Raw genomic sequence first — 17620 nt, forward strand, 5'->3', positions numbered from 1 at the left:
CTGGGGCGAAGTGGGAGACAAGCCTGGCAAAAGTTTTGTCTTGCCCTAGATTTCCTGCCAGGGGTATATCATGAGCCAAACCCAGTAGAAATGTCCTAGAACACTGGAGGACCAACATCACATGGGCTGCAACAGCACCAGGAGCCTTAGGCTGACTATATAGGAGGTCCTTCTCTTAATAGATTAGTTGACCCCAGAGGCATCACCTGCTGCCTGGGCTGCAGCTTGCCGCCTCATGCCCTCTAGAGTGGGACACTCCTTCTGTGATGAGCAGGACCCCTCCCTGGTGGGTTCACCCTCAACTTGTCAGCCAGCAAGCTCAAGCAGGTCACCCAGGGCGACAATGTCCTCCTCAAGGGGGCCTCCTCCTCAAGGGCCCCATCAGTTTCAACCATGGGAACTTCAGTGTCCAGTTTCCCTCACCCCGTGCTCCCTCTCTTTCTTGGCAGTTGTCTGGGCCACTGTTCCAAGCTTCAGGCACCCTTTACTCCCTCCATGGGCAGCCATAAGGAACCACTCAGGCAATCCCTACATCTCCAAGTGAGACCTGAGCTCTATGTCCCTCCAGGTCGTGTGCTTCAGGTTGTTGCCAGTCTATAGGCATGCAAGGGCTTACAGCTGCTTTCAGAGTACTAGAGACCACCCCCATTTAAAGGGAATCAGGGCCACCAGTAGAAGGCTCTCATGATTATCGACTATGACTTGGTGGAATGTGGTCAGAAGGACCTTCTCAGAAGACACCAGCTGACAATTTACAGTAGTTATGCTGGCTCCTGTGTCTTGCACAGCCTCCACCCGTTGCCCAGTTATGGTGCCCTATACTTGGAAGTATTGGCAGGCATATGGGCTTTCAGCACCATCTCCTTTTCCCCCACTGAAACTAGGGTGACCTCTAGCTGTTCCCCATAGATAACTGGGACTATTTTCTCTCTGAGTGCTACACTTGCTAACTCAAGTGTCTGCCCACCAGTGGGGGGCTGTGCCCTCTTGGGACCTTTAGAGTTGCCCTTCAAGTGCCCACACTTGTAGCACTCGGTACATTGGTGTACAAACCTCCCGAACCTCCCTTTGTTATGATCAAAGACCCCTTCTTCTTTCTAGGATCAGACTGGGACTGGTTACCACTACTCCCTTGAGAATTATTTTGGGGGCCTTTAGAGAATCCTTACTTTTAAGTTCCCCCCCCTCCTTCTGCTGCCCTGCACCCAACCATTCAATACCTTGCTGGAGTAGTCCACAAAATCTACCCAGGATTGGTTGGGTAGCTTCTGGCTGTACCTGAACCTCTGGCAGTACTTCCTAGGGGTCAGCACAAATTTAGTAAATACAATGGCTGTCATAGAGGTATACTTGGTTTGGTCCCCAATATCTAGTGTCAGAAGGATGTCCCACCCAACAGTAGGCATGCATTCCACAGACACCCCCTTCAACCCCCCGAGTGCTTGTCAGGTAACTTGTGAATCCTGAGTGCTACTTCGTAGGCAGTGTTAGACCTGGTACCATTGACGTGAGTCTCTCTTCCATTTTTCGCTGTTGTCTTCTCTGTTTTTGATATGTTTTTGCTGGTTAGATGCTTTGGGCACTGTGCCACTGCTATTCAGTGCCACAGTGCAAGTGCTCCCTATTGTAAATTATTGTAATGGATTAGTGACTCCATGATTGGCTTATTTGATTTACTTGTCAGACCCTAGTACAGTGCACCATGTGTGCCCAGGGCCTGTAGATCAAATGCTGCTAGTGGGCTTGCAGCACTGGTTGTGCCACCCACAGAAGCAGCTTGTAAAGTGTGTCTCAGGCCTGCCATTGCAGAGCCTGTGTGCAGGCTAGTACTGCCATGTCGACTTGGTAAGTGCAGCCACTTACCAGTCCCTAAACCTTCCCTTTTCTACATGTTGGCCACCCCTAAGGTAGGCCCTAGAGCAGGGTGCATTGTATGTGAAAGGTAGGACATGCCCTGATGTGTGTAGCATGTCTTGATAGTGAATAACAGCCAATTTCATTTTATACTATTGCAAGGCTACCTGTCCCCATAGGCCAGAATGGGCAGTTTGATTATAACAACTTATAATCCTAACTGACCCAGGGAACATGGTAGAAAAACAAATTTAGTATGCCTGAACTCAGAATGATAAAATACATCTTTTAGTGGAGTCGGTTTTAACATTTTGTGTTTGAAAATACCCCTTTTAGAAAGTAGGTATTTTCTTGCCTAACCATCCAAGCCTGCCTCTGCTAGGTTGTGTATTCCATGTCTGGTTTGTGAGTGACAGGGGCTGAGGGGGCTCCAGGAGACAGGGTGAGTCAGCACAAGGCTGAATAGACCTATCTGCATTGGGAGTGGTGGGAGGAGTAGCACCTGGGCCTGAATAGGGCTGTGCCTGCCTTCCACAATGCTGGCTGCACCTCCTATGGTGCGTCTGATGACCTTGGCCCACACTGACAAAGGAAGAAGTTGTGCAGAATGCACCCAGAACTGGTTTGGACTAGGTACAGGACCCTCTGCCTTCAGAGGACAAAGGATTTACTGGTATAAATATTGGGGCCCAGACCGCAGGACTTTAGATCACTTCTGGGAATCAAGATGGACCTTTTGCCAAGGAAAAGAACCAGAGAATCTGCAGGAGTTTTTGACTATACCCTATGCCAGTGTGTTGTTTGCTGGCGTTGGCCTGCAGTGGTTTCTTTATTGCCAAGGAAAGGAGAAAATACTTTTATTGAAACTTTCATCATCTTGCAGAAAATCTCCAAGGGCTTGAACTTGAGCTTGCCTCCTGTCTAAAGTCTCAGGGATACAAAGACTTTACCCCTTCTGCTTGCCTGCATCTGGAACTTGTTGTTCTGGCTGGTACAGAAGGAAATTGCAACCCCGACGCCGGCGAGCGATGCCGTAATCTGCTTCGAAGTCGTGAGCGCTGCTCCGACTTACAACGTAGACCCGATGACGACTGCCGTGCCACATCGACGCCAGCGAGCGACATCGTAACCTGCCATAAGCTGCTGACACCTGCTGCTGTGCAGCATCGACTCCGAAGCCGACATCATTGCGGAGCCAATCCTCGATGTGGGTGGTCAAGAATCCATTGACATCGTGACATCGTACGGAACCGTGGTTTTGGCGCCATCATGATGTCACCTCCTCTCCGGTAATGAACCGGCGCCTCCCCAGCTTTGCGCAAGCATCGAGGACCCGACGCATCGCCCCCTGAAGCAAGGAACCGATGCTGCACAGCGCCAACGACGCCTCATCTCCCCGACACCATGAACTGTCCTTGTTTTTGCTTTTCCAAGGTACTGTTCTTTGTGGGTCTGTTTTGACTCCAGGTCAGACGCCACGCACCTCATGGTCGGTGCCGTACTGTGGGATTTCTTTGGCCGCGACGTTGTGATAACTCCAGTTGGGGTTATCTGTTGCTGGAGACTGCGTTTAAGTGAATAACCTATTTTTCAGCTACTTCTACCATCTTGAAGTATTATTTCTGATTACAGTATTGTGGATTTTTATCATTTGAGTCTTGTGTTAAGTCTATATAAAGAATACTTATTTTTATAAAACCTGTGTGGTGTCCATCTGAAGTGTTTTCTCTGTGTTACTGTATGTGTTCACAAATGCTTTACACACTGCCTCTGAGATAAGCCTTCCTGCTCATGCCAAGCTACCACAGGGTTGAGCAGGGGTTATTTTAGGGGTGTAGCCCCCTTACTCTGACTAGAAGGAAGGGTCCCTATTTGGACAAAGGTGCAAGCCATTGCCAACTAGAGACCCCCAGTTCTAAGAGGCAGAAAAACATTTATCCATGAACCCCCCCTCCCTCACAAAACTGGGCACCAAATCCTTGGGTATGCAAACCCTTTTCTCTCCTTCAGGTACTACAGTTATGCTACCACCATTACTGCTGGAATCTGCCTGTCTGGTTTTGATGTCTAGCTCCTTTAGGCTCCTCTCATGAGCCAGTAACATATATATCTTCTTCCATGGTCCCTTTAACCATCTTTTCCTCTGCTTCTTAAATTTAGCCATCTGCAGCTTGAATTCCCTCTTCTCCCTCCTCTCCACCAGTTCCTCTGGGTATAGGGTATGGCATGGGACACTGCTTCCTGCTCTGGCAGAGGGCACTATTCTAGGGTCACATTCTCCGTCATCCACTCCAGATGGTTCCTCAGTGGGGGGGGATGGGGGGTATTCTCAAGCCCCTCCATCCTCTCCGGTGGTCTCACCCAGTAAGGAGTGAGCTTCTTCCTAGGCCCTCAGCACCTTCTGTAACTCCATCTTCTTGGCGGTGCTCTTGGCAGGAAGTCCAAACTCCTTGCAGAAGTCTCTGAGCTGGGCGACAGTGTATTCCTCAATCTTGACCTGCTCAAATTCCATGCTTGTGGTTGTAGCTCCTGCACCCAGAGACATGGTTTTGGAGAAGAATCCCAAATGCCAATCAGGGAGAATTAAAAATTCGAATAGGTCTTGGATGTAGAATGGTAGTGTACACTAAGGGCCTAATTAAGAATTTGGCGGTCGATGGGATAGCTGAACCCGTGGTGGCAGTCCACCCACCGTATTATGACTACGGTGGTGGAAACACCACAGGACTGCTGCTACCGCTGGGATTCTTGATCCCGTGTCAGTGGTCCAAAGGCCACAATATGCAGGTGGTGCAGCTGCTGCACTGCCAGGCATAAAATGAGTTTCCTCACTGCCCTCCTTTTCATGATATTGAGCCCGCCATGAAAAGGGTGGCAGTGAGGGAACTAAGGGGCCCTACAGGGCCCCCTGTTGCCTCCGGGCCTGGTGGTGCATGCAGGGGGTCACATAGTGTGCCTGCCTGTCTGTATGCACTACCTGTTCCTCCATGGTATGGACTGCACAGTTCATGCCATGCAGGAAGGTTCTTTGGCGCTCCCACTGCGCTGCCTCTCTAAAGCTCTCTTAACAGTCTTACAAAGCCACTGCGGTGGGACCACCAACCAGGATTACAACTCATAATCTGGCAGATGGATTGACTAGGGGTTTGGCAGCCATGGAGCACAGCGCTGGCGTGGCGGCCCACGGGAAGACCACCAAACTTGTAATCAAGCCCTAAGTCACTGTATGGCACTTCCAAAACACAAATCTTATCCTCACTGCTGCTCACAAATGTTAAAAAATGGGTTACAGGTTGGCTGGGGCATGAGCCCTGGTCAACACCAGCAACCGCAATCCTAGTCAGGGTAAAATCCAGAAAAGCTGACAGCATTTATGAAGGATCCCAGAGAAGACCATGGCTCACCTACAAAACCAGGATATTTATAAACCAATTTCCATTGTTAATAAGCAAAATAATTTACAGTGTCTGAGCACACACTGGATAAATCAGAGGATTCAATGTCACATCGTAAGACTCTAAGCACTAGCCCATTTTGCCTGTTGTTAGCAACTAATATGTAGTTACCAAAGTAGAGAGGGAGGCAGAGGTAGAGGCTAGGTTTATCCTCCTGACAATTACGTAGTTAGACAAAAATCGAGTATATTGAAGAAAACCTGCCCTTAGGGAATTAGACAGCATACAGCAAGAATTTACAGTAATCCCTTGTCTAGAAAAAATACTTTTTTTCTAGAGACCCCTCACCCACCAGGGTTGCTCCTAGGTGGCATGCTTCATCATTGGGGTTCCTCTCAATCCTCTATGGATTGAGGCATGTGTAGGAGAGTAGGATCTGCTTCACATGGTTACCCCCACTTTTTGCTGCTGTAACACTGTTTTTCGACTTTAGTCTGGCTGGGGCCCTGCTATTCAGGACGCCAGCCTAGCTGCTTCCTCTCTAAATTGATTCCATGTACCTTAGGTACATCACAGATTGGATTCTGAAGTGCCCTTATAAGTCCCTAGTATATGATATACTATGTACCCAGGGCATAGGTACACCAGAGGCCTCCCAGGGGCTGAAGCATGTATTATGCCACTCCTGGAAAGCCCTCCAAAATGACACCACAGGTCTGCTACTGCAGTCTGGGTAAGGTGGTGCACATAGAAACCTATCAGTCACCCCTATGGCAGGCCTTATCAATCCTGAAGGCAGGGTGCTTGGTTATTTGTGAGAGGGTGCCCAGGCATGAGCTGAGCCCCTCTGCAGCCTTCGGAATCTATCCTCTGGGGTTGTCAGTAGTGCAGCCTGACCATATACTCTTAAGTGCATTATAACTAAAATGGTTAATGCTAACTTTGGACTGGCTGCACGGAAACATGTCATGTTTGGTGTCAAACACCTTTGAATCATACCCCCACATCAATGACTGATGTGAGAATATGATCCCACCCTTCTAGAGGGAGAGACATGGCAGCACCAGTATACCCGGTACCAATTAAAAAGAGCCCTGACATCACAAAATGGATGCTGCAGCCACAGACAGTCTGGCCTCCTGCTGCTGACCGAAACGCCAGCAGGGGAGGCCTGGACAATAGATTTGTATTTGGGCTGGGTGGGAGCACTTTCAGAGTGCTTTGAAGTCCTTCACTGGGGGCACATTTGGTGTCCCTGTGCATAGTCTAGCTCAAACCGGTTCAGGGGCTTCAAGCCCCTGCTCTGGCATGAAACTGGACTAAGGAAATGGGTGTAGCTACCCCTCTTTCCAAACCCTCCCATAGGTGGGTCCCCTGAGTTAGTCCAACCCCTTTCTTAGATATAAGTAAGGAACCCCTGGCAACAGGACTTTAGAAATCCCTGGACGAAACTCTGCAACTGAATCCTGGAACTTCGACGCTCTACTCAAGATTAGAGGACTGAAGAAATCTCCCTTGGTGTCAAGGAGTGACTCCCCTGCTTGGCAGGCACCAACAAAGCAATTGCAGGTCTGCATCTCCGAAGCTCCCGCCCGACGCCGAAGACTTTGCAACACAGGAAGAGTATTTCCAGACTTTTCAGAGGCCAACCCTAGTCCCCAGCAAAGCTGAGACCCGCAGCCCTCGTGAGTAACGTGGAACAGGAACTCCTGGTCACTGTGCACATTTGCAAGTGCATAGACTTCTCGACTTCTCTTGAAGATGTGCTTGGGGTTACTTGTAGTCCCCACCTCGAGGAGAGAATCCACCAAAGATTGTCGGCCTACTCACACCGAGTGACCCGTGGGCCGCCATTTTGTGATTCCTCTCGAGGTCCCTTTGCAATCCCTGGTCCGTCGACTGGTGGGTCCCTGTGAAGGCAACTTTGATTTTCCTTGGGCTTCCCTGGTTGCTCTAGACGTGCCCTGACTCCCCACCAAGTGGTGAGTCACTCAGACCTTGCTGGTCTGCACAGAAGCATCTTTCTCCTTTCTGCGTGGGTTGCTGTTGCCAAGGCTTGTTGTGTCCAATCCAGGCACCGACACTGCAGCACTCAACATCCTTTGTGGGACAGCTCGAATCCAGCTTCTGGTTGTCCTCAATGCCTCCTGGTCTTCGTGGCTGAACAGTCAAGCTTCACCTTCTTCACCTGAAATCACCGACATCGGTGGGCATTCGCCTATGGTGCCCCTGGACACTGGCTAGTGACCCAGACTCTGTCCCCTCTGCTTTCAGGTTCTTCTGAACTTCAATCCAGGCTTGGATCTCTTCGGACACTTCGCATCTTCCCGGCAGCAGCACTTCTTTGCCAGCTCCCATTGAAAACGACGATGCAACCCGAAACCATTTGACACCTATGTACCCGGCTTACCTGGGTGAGGTAACTCAAGTACTCTGGTGCTCCCGTGGGTGTTGACCCTAGAACTTCCTAAGCCAAAAGGGTTTGGTCCTAGCTCATCTCTAAGTGTCCCTAATCTTTAAAAATCTAACCGCGACTTTCCCCATAGAAGCTAACAGGAGCTTGCGGCTGTGTTCTCACACTGCACACGGCCCCCGTGGGTCCCCTGTGTCACTACCTTGGGTGGTTCCTTGGGGTCTCAGCGATTCTACAGGCTGTAGGCCTTGTGTCTAGTTAAGTCGTGGTTCTTATACCACTATTTTAGTATATGGTTTGGCTCGCCCCTAGGGCCTGACGTGTATTTGTGCAATTTTACTGTAATATTTGAAGTGTAACTTATGTGTTTGGACCTCTTGTCTCATAAAGAGACTAGTAGGGTGTGTTTAGAAATAAATACATATATTTTATATATATATACCTGGTATGGTTGCCTTCCATTTTGCCATTCAAGAGATTATAGACTGGTAAAACAAGCTGCTTTACATTCCTTCAAGACTTAGCCTGAAGGCTGCTCTCCATAGCTACCACTAGGATAGCTGTCAATAAAGGTTGTCTTTAACCTATCATCAATAAGGGTTTGTCTGGACTGGTGCAAGGACAGTATATTCCAGGCCAACTTCTCACAGCGTGCTGCGACTTGCGAATTACGTAGGAGCACATTTTATTGAAGACTATGTGTAGTGCAGTGATGTGGAGTGGAAAGAGAAAGACATTTAAAAGTACCTAACTAGTTGGCCACTCTTTTATTCCTGCCCCTAGTTGGTATGGTTAAAAATCAGGGGTCGTTTACTGAAAAGAAACCTGACCTTAATGAGTCTGGTTGTCTCAGTAATGTGTTTTTGTCAACATGTTTCGAGCTGTTTCCCTAATAGCTCTTCATCAGGATCCACGGGGTCCAGCCCCGTGTGTACCACTCCTAGTGAATCCAGCAATAAGGACACAAACCATGCACACCTAATACGCACTGTATACATAAGGTTCCAGTGATTAACCTGTGTCTGTAATTAGAAAGCAAAAAGATATATTAAAAAAACAGAGAATAGTGTTTCATGAACATGCCACACACTGTAATCGGTGACACCACTCTTAAATAGCACTCATGAAACAGACACCACAAGACAGTACAACATAAAACATGGAAAAGATAATCCATGTGCCGTACTTCTGTAGATGCTATATTATTGCATCATGGTCAAAGCCAGGGGTAGAGGGGCTTGTAGTCACAGTCTAAAAGAAGGAGGGGGAAAAAGGTCTATATATCATGTAACTTCGTCAAAGCCGCCTCTGGTACAGTAACCTACTTCTCTCCCTGGAGCCCACATATTAACTGGTGCATGAGCCGTTTCTGTTTTTAAAGCCCTGTCCTAACCATGCGGTGGGAAAATAACGCCCTGTCATTCTGCTTCGTAGTACTAGACTGCTCGGTTAGTTCAAAATGGCTGCCTTTGCCGGAGTAGTGGTAGCACCGTGTTGGGAGAATTTCCATCCTGAAAAACATTAAGCTACTGGAAATGTATGAGGAAAGGAGTTAATATTAAAATATTTCAAGTAATGCAGAATGCATACAAAAACATTGGGAATCACACAGGTTTAGCATTTTGCTGTTTCCCTGCCCAGAAAACAAGTCCTACTCTGGGGTGGTTAGATGTAATTGCAATTACCTAAGTGTGATATTACTTCAACCAGGCTACTCGCTTATAATGTAGAGCGGATGCTTCCTATGTTTGATAGTTTTATTCTTATTACTGCATGCATGTACCTGTGGACACATCGGTCAGTATTTTACGATACATATTTCAAACTAATGGCTGCTTCGTGGGTTCTTTCAACAGCTGAGATGTCCCATTATTGGACAGATGTTATCTGAAGGATCTCTCAATGATGCATTCCTGGTAAATAGTAACGCACTCTCATCATGCTCAGATGTACCATTGTTAGACAGATGTATATTAGAATCTGTCAATGATACATTCCCGGTGTTATACCGTATTACAAATCATGTGTAAGCAGGGGGTCACTGTTTTAAAGTGTCTAGTCTTTATAACACAATATTTTGGTGTCGGACTCCTTCATAGTTATTGTTAGATGGGTCTGAAACTATTATGTCCTCGAGTGATCGTGTACTCTAAAAAAGCCAGGGTGTTATACTTAGTTATAGAGACTCCTAAAGATTTCTCAACTAGTCTCGATGTTGTGCATTTTCAACGTAAGAGGCCCCACAGGATATTGTCATTAAGTCCCAGGGTGTCAGTGTGGAGTTTGTACACCCACAGCTGTTCTTTTCCAAAAGTCTGTGTTCCAGATTATCACTATAACACAGGAGTTCAAGGACAACCCACTTCAAATCATTGGGTGTGTGTTTCTGTTCTGTGTAATGTGAGGACATTTTTGTGGTGATGCGCTGACACCGGACGTTACTGCGGTGTTCGCACACTCTGGTGCTTACTTTTCTCGTGGTCATACCCACATAATGTAGGTTGCAGGGGCAAGTGATGAGATATACCACTCCTGCTGTGTTACAGTTTGTTAGCTTTCACAACTCCCAACTCATTCCATTATTGAAGGACACATTTTTGGTGGCGGTTGTAAGATGGCAAATACTGCAATTCGCGCAGGGATAATGACCCGTAGGTGGTGTACCTAGCATACATTAGAAAATAGACTATTCACAATGTGTTTCAAAACATTTAGCTAGAAACCTATGGAGGCTTCCTAAAAATATCAATATTTGTTTCTACTTGAGGACATTTCAAAATTAAACTTAATCCATAGCACGCTTCTGCTTGAGGAAAAGGAAACAGTTGAGAGATTTCTACATCTTGCATTTCCATGGATCAGTGGATGATGTGGAGCCATCTCAAATTGAATGTTTCCAAAATGGAAATACTCACATGGGGCTATTGGAAAAATTAAGACCCACTTGCCGCATGGCCTGACAATCTGGGAACAATGCCTAAAGTATCAAAGGAAGTAAGATACTTTGGAATTACCATGGACTCCAAGCTATCAATGAACACCCAAGTGGACAAACTAGCAAGATCAAGCTTTGTTACTAGAAAAACTCTGTGACGCGTCTGCCCCCATCTGGGATTTCCACATAACGTCCAGGCTACAATCTCTCTTGTTTTGTCTAAACTCAATTATATCAAACGCCTTTACCACGGATCACCTTTAACAACTGTGAAAAGACTACAACGGATTCAGAACTCTGCTGCTCGACTACTTTTATGTATAAAGCCACAAACCCACATCTCCCCTGTCTTGAAAGGCCTACATTGGTTACCGTTTGCCAGAAGATCCACATTCAAGCTGCTTTGCATCACCCAAAAAGCGATACATGGACAGGACCGCTCTTCTTTGGGAATAAAATCACCAACCACATTCAACAAAGGAACCTCCGCTCTAGAGTGGCACCTCGCCTCAAAATTCCAAGACACAAGAAAAAATAGGTGGCACATCCTTCTCTATTCAAGCAGCCAAACTATGGAACTCATTAGCCTCAAATATAAGATCCACGAATAACTACCTTATTTTCAGAAGACTACTCAACAGTTGGCTCTTCCCCACATAACCACCATACTCAAACATTAAATATACAACATATCCCTCTGAATATAGCATTTATTTGGACTATAGCTGCGTACTTACATATGTGTATTGCTTTGTAGAAACATGTATAATAATTATGTTTATAAATATATAGAGATTCATTAGTTCTGCTAAACAAATGTGCATATTACTTATAGTTATATTATTCTATGTTTAACATGTATATAGGTGACTAATTAAATAAGTAAATCTTTATCATAACTATTTAATTACAATTGCTTTACTATTGCATTACTATATATATATATATATATATATATATATATACACACATAAATATATATAAATATGAAAACAAATAAATTAACTTAAAGTACAGCAACGCTTGAAAGTCTGAGTTTATCAAATACAACAAGTCTATATATATATTACCTTCCTTATACACAGATACCTTCCATGTACTTATGTATCTTTATATTTATTACTTTACTTCTAATTCTGCATTTCCAATGCACTACCCTATATCTCACCCTATACCTCTCTCAATATATCCTCCTCCCCCATTCTCTGACTCATCTCAAACCTATTTCTACTACTACTATGATCCCCAAAATAACCCTTTCTAGACTCCTTCCCTCCTCTACCCCTCCTTTTATCATCTCATACCTCTTTTACTATTCATAGCTCCCAAACAAGCCTTTCTAAACCCTTGCCAATCACTCTTTCCCTCTCCATTTCCCCTTTAATCACCCGAAACCTCCTCCTACTGCTATAAGCTCCAAAAAAACACTTACGAAACCTTCCCTCTTCTATCCCTCCACTAGCCTCTCAAACCAATTAGCAGACTAACATATCTACTGCTCAAATGAATTTTATATTTCCCTAGACTTATTCCCCACTAATCCTGTCTGAGTTCTGGAGTAGCATGCTACCTGCCAAAAAGCAGCTTGACACCTCATATGGGGTAGCAAGCAAAATATAAATGCAAAACCTTCCCTCTTCTAAACCTCCATTATCCTTTTTAATCCAAATAACAAACTCACATATCCACCACTCAAATTATTTTCATACCTCCCTATACTAACTCATCACTAATCCTTTTTAGGTTCTGGGGTAGCGTGCTGCTCGCCAAAAATGTGCTTCGACGCCTCATCAGGGGTAAAAATCACTATATAAATAAAATTACAAATACTTTCTACAGAGGTTGCAAAGCAAAAACTAAACACCACAGACATTTTTTGTTTATGAATATGTTCTCCCTGATAGGAGGAGTAAGTATCAAGAGCAGTTTCTACAGCAGCTTAACTAAGAAGGAAAAAACCCATTATGATGGCCATTTTAATAAATGTGCAAAATGTGGAGTCTGTGCAACATGATATAAAATACTTTCTAAAATCCATCTTGATCTCACTTTTAGTATAAGCATTTTGTCTCATTTGCGGTCTCATATTCGATCATAAAATTAGTATATTTCAAACATTTTATTTTTCACGACAAACGTCATTTCGACCAATTCTCGTGCAAAAATACATAAATCAAAGTTAAACTTGTTCAACAAAAATATGTAATCTGAGAAAAACTCTCCCAAGGCCTACCCCGTCACAATCAGATACAGCTTGCCTACACCCATCTATTGTCCCCCCCACCCAGACCAGCCCCAATCACAGTGGGCCTCTTGTTGACATCACTGTGCCCGATCCTGCTGGATTGTCAAGAACTGCTTGACAGGTCTCCTCAGCCCAAGATTAGTGCTGCCGAAGACTTCAGCCATCTTGAAAATGCCCAAAGTGGATAGTGTTGGACAGGAGAACCTTTACCCCATTAGTTAGGGCATGCCCATTTCCACCCACTAGCTTTTGCCAGCTTGTGGGTAAGATTCTGCCCCACCCCAAAAGGGCACACACAGTCTTTTTGCCCCCCTGGGGTGCAGATGGGGGCAATTACCCCAGAAGCCCTGCTAGACACCAGGAACTGCTTGTATGCAGTCTTTTTTGGGAAGAAACGGCACCCAGTGCATAGGACCATGCTCTCTCCCACCCCAGGACCCATTAGACTTTCTACCCCCCAAGTGATTAGGAGTATTCACCCCTGATTGCCCCCCGGTGGCAGAAATCCCACTGGACACCAGGGAGATTTTTCACCCCCAAAAACTTTAAAGGCGTGCCCATGCTTCCACCACAAACAATGTTGCAACTGTCTTTCCTCCCAGATGGGGGTTGTTACCCCCAATCTCCACCCCGGTGGAAGCAGAAAGCCTACTAGACACCAGAGAAACTTTGTTAAAAAATGTATGGGGACTGACCAACAAGGGCATGGCCATGCCCCTATCCCAAAAATATGGCAATAATCTTGCTGGCCCTCCTGGGGGGGTAATTACCCCTGATATGCCCCTCGCCCCATGGGTGGGACTCAAATCCCACTAAACACCAGGGTATACTATAAAATACAACAGGGGTGGGGACTGCCCACCATGGGCATGGCCGTTCCCCTCCTCCAAACAAAATGTATTGAGAATCTTTGGGTAATCAACCCCAGTTTGCCTCTCAAGGGGGCAGAAAGCTCACTAGACACCAGAAAAACACATGTGGGCTGCCGGCCACGTGCATGGCCATGCCCCCACCAGAAAATGGCACCGATGGGGGCTATTAACCCCAGACTGCCTCACAAGGGGGCACAATCCCAACTAGAGACCATTGTTTGGGGGGATTGGCCCCCTTGGCATGGGCCCGTGCTTTCCCCCACCTCATGGCCCAATAGACTTCCCTGGGGACAGATAGGGGTATTTACCCCTGATGTGCCCCCCTCTACTTCCCCGGAGGCAGAAAGACCACTGGACACCCGGGAAATCTAGCTAAAAGAAATGTGTAGGGGTGGGGTAGTTTACCACGGGCATGCCCATGCCCCCACTCCAAATAATATTGCACTGTCTTTCTGCCCTCCCCCCTCCAGGAGGCAGATGTTGGTTAATACTCTCAATCTGCCACCCCTGAGAGCCCACTAGACACTAGGACAATTTGGGGGCTTCTCACCATGGGCATGGCCATGCCCCATCCAAAAAAATGCAGCAACAGTCTTTTAGCCGCCCAGAGGGTGGATGGGGCTTGATTACCCTCAATCTGTTTCCTTAAGGTGTCCCAGAAAGCCCTAGAGACACCATGGAAATGTTGTTTAAAAATGTAAAGGGTGGGGGCTGCACATCAAGGTCATAGCCACGCCCCCACCCCAAAATAATGTGTTGAAAGTCTTTCTGCACCCCCAGGGGGCAGATGGGGGCAATTAACCCCAGTTTAGCCCATGCAGGGCAGAAAGCCCACTAGACACCAAGGGTTGCATTTATGCAGTATGTTTGAGGGGGTGGGGTACAGAAAATATTCAGCTGTGATGTGGGGAGCGCACAGGCCCATCATAGCTGAATATTTTCTGGACCTCCCCCCCCACCGGAGTTGGATAGGGGAATTCACCCCTCATGTGCCCTCCCCCAGCCCCGGATGGGGTGGGCAGAAAGCCCACTAAACACCAGGGATTTCCAAACCGAACCGAAAAAAACAAAAAGGGGGGTGGCCTACCCTGGCTTTGAGCAAGAAATCCCCCCAGGTTGGGGCAATAGTGTCTTTCTGCCCTCCAGGGGGATAGGAGGTTTCTCACAATTGGTAAAGTAGTGCCAAATATGACCACCAGGGGTGGGGGAAGAAAGTCCACCTGACACCAGGGATTTTGCCTATGGGGCAAAAGAAAGTGGTACAGGTGTTGCACTCTAGTTTCTCCCATTTGGGGTGGGGTTGTGGGCATTGCATGCACTGTGCTTCTTTTCCTTGAGTTAATGTTCTTGTTTGTTTAACAAGTTCCTACATGTTAGTATTCAGTCAAGTAAACAGCAGCCCACAGCTGCTGTTCTTCAGGGGGCCACATGTACAGATGAAGGGGGCTGCAAGTGGCCCCCAGGACGTAGAATGAGTATTCAGCACTTATCAGTTTTGCTCAACACCACTAAAGGCTTCATAACTGCTGGAACGGTGGGGCAACAGAAATAATAGTGATCACAGGTGGGATCCTGAGGGTCTCCTTAGAAACGAAGAATTTCTGGGGGAATCAGTGACCTTGTTCCTGCTTTTGGGTTTTAGATTGGTTGGAAGATTGAATGCCCACCCATAGGCTTTGCATTGCTTGTTGTTACATGAGGCTGATCCTAGCTACCCTGTCTAGCCAGACCTAGAAGCGGAGCATGCACTGCAGGCTGAACTGGCAATGGCAGATCTCAAGCACCCAAGTGCCTGGAAGAAGCACAAGTGCTCAAGGTAGGGGGGAGGCTGGTACCATATGTATGGACGTCCCTCATCTGATCCTCCTCATACGGCTAAGCTGCCTTGCGCTGGGGCCAGGTTGACTCCATGAAGTGCGATTCTGTGCAGACATTGTCATAGCACTTTGAGGTGACTTACTTGACAGTCTCAGCGACTCCGCCCACAGGACAGTGAACAAGAGCGGCAGGTGGTAGAACCAGGTCAAGAACAGAATCATGGCACCGCCGGCGGCTGGCACTGGTGACTGAGGGCAACTCTGCTGCAGCACCACCTGGACAAATAAAGAAGTTTGAGGTTGTTCAGCAGAGGTATTAAGAAACAAACACAATGGGGCCAATTCAAAAAGTGCCCCGCAGTTGTGGTAGCGGCCCCGCAGTCATGGCTGGGGGCCCACAGTCGTGGCGGGGGCCCACAGTCATGGCGGGGGTCCCGCAGTTGGTGCAGACCCTCTGCAATTGATAACTGCAGGACAGAGGCCTGGCCACAAGTGCGGAGTCCCTTTGTGAATCAGGCCAAAAAAAGAATCTGATTTCACAACCCTTCCAGACACTGCCACTCATAACGGCTCCTACTTTCACATATCCCACACATACGGAAAACCAGATACAGCAGTCAAGCCTTCTCCTACATCACTCCTAAAGAGAGGAGCAACCTGCCACTGTGGCTGAGAACTCCCTCCTCACTTCTTGAATTCCACAAGAAGCTGATGACCTGGCTTTTCCAGTAGTCCCACCAGGCCCTAAGTTTGACTAGGCTCAGCACCAGGTTACCCTCCCCGTGCACTTCACAAATGAGTATAATATATCCTAACATGAACTGAGGGTGGGGTGCCTTAGACATGGGATCATGCCCCACCCTACACATCATATACCACGGGAGTGCACGTACCGAGCTGGCCTGTTCATAAATCACCGCTCTTTTTCAACCGGCTCCGCTGCGTGCCAAAAGTTGGTTGTGTTAAAAAAGCTGAATTAAGCGTGATTTAGTGTGCGAATTACCTGAACATTTCTCACATTTTTAATTTAAAGCTTCCATAAGTTATCCATGGGCTGTCCACACGACTTTCACCTATTCACCTAGTTTTGCAGCACAATATCCTTGGTGCAACAACATCAGCTGTTGCATGGCTAAACCTTGTACCTTATAAGTGTTTAGCCATGCAACAGTTGATATTGTTGCACCAAACATATTGTGCTGCATAATGAAATACTGATAAGGTCCCAAAAGCGAGACCTATTGGCTATGCCAATGCTTGTTACTATTGTTCTTTTGCCCATTACTATATTGTAAAATTTAAGTGCCATAGCAAGCTTCCCACGGCTGGTCCCACATCCGGCCACGCTCCCTCACCACGGCTCCCTTAAGGGACTGAGTAGCGCATCCATGCAGCAGTCACGCGCAACAGGTGCGACAATGGCAAGTCCATCTGCACCCGTCCACAGCCGGACGGGTGCCAGGATCACTGGTCCCCACACCCTCCAAACCTACTCAAGGTCTGAATTAATTTCATTTGTAGGTAGAGGTAAGTCCCTGCCATGCACTTCGGATCATTTTCAGAGACCTGCCCAAAGGTATGCTTGCCCCAACTGCAATTTTGCCCTCAACCCCAGCCCAGCCCAAACCACCGACACTAGAATGATGTAGCTATTAGCTCAGCACGCCCAACCCCAAACTCTGACAATTCACTTTCCTGCCTGCTTTTAAATATGAGGTCCTTAATAAAACTTAGTTAGGAATGTATGGACCTTCAAGATCTTGAGAGACCAGATGTCTCCTTTCTCACTGAAACCTGGGCCACGATGCGCCTGACCCTGATTTTAATCTAGCCCTCCCAGGTGGCAATGATGTGACTTGAGTCGATAGAGAAAATAAACAAGGAGGAGGGACAGCAATTGTTTAATGGAATCACCTTAAGGCCACTTTTAAGCCTCTCTCACTATGAAGCTGTGGAGCTCTTATGTTCAATTTAAAGGTCAGTAATACTAACTTGAACGGCCGCCTGGTTTACCGCCCACCTCACCCAAGGGAACATTTCACTCAATCACTACTGAATCTTATCAAATCATGCTTAGTCCTCCCTAAGC

At 47.0% G+C, this 17620-nt stretch overlaps 1 protein-coding gene across 1 annotated transcript in view; it reads right to left on the reverse strand.

Annotated features, from left to right (window-relative positions):
- LOC146869685 (class I histocompatibility antigen, Gogo-B*0102 alpha chain-like) overlaps nucleotides 1-15802 on the reverse strand; it is a 143610-nt gene extending 127808 nt beyond the window's left edge. The window contains exon 1 of the mRNA XM_085610559.1: nucleotides 15675-15802. Within this exon, the coding sequence (XP_085466685.1) occupies nucleotides 15675-15753 (79 nt within the window). The 5' untranslated portion in view covers nucleotides 15754-15802. The remainder of the gene's footprint in view (nucleotides 1-15674) is intronic.
- Nucleotides 15803-17620: the final 1818 nt, after the last annotated feature.

Source organism: Triturus cristatus, chromosome 1_1 (genome assembly GCF_964204655.1).
Source record: "Triturus cristatus chromosome 1_1, aTriCri1.1, whole genome shotgun sequence".
NCBI classification, from domain to species: domain Eukaryota; kingdom Metazoa; phylum Chordata; class Amphibia; order Caudata; family Salamandridae; genus Triturus; species Triturus cristatus.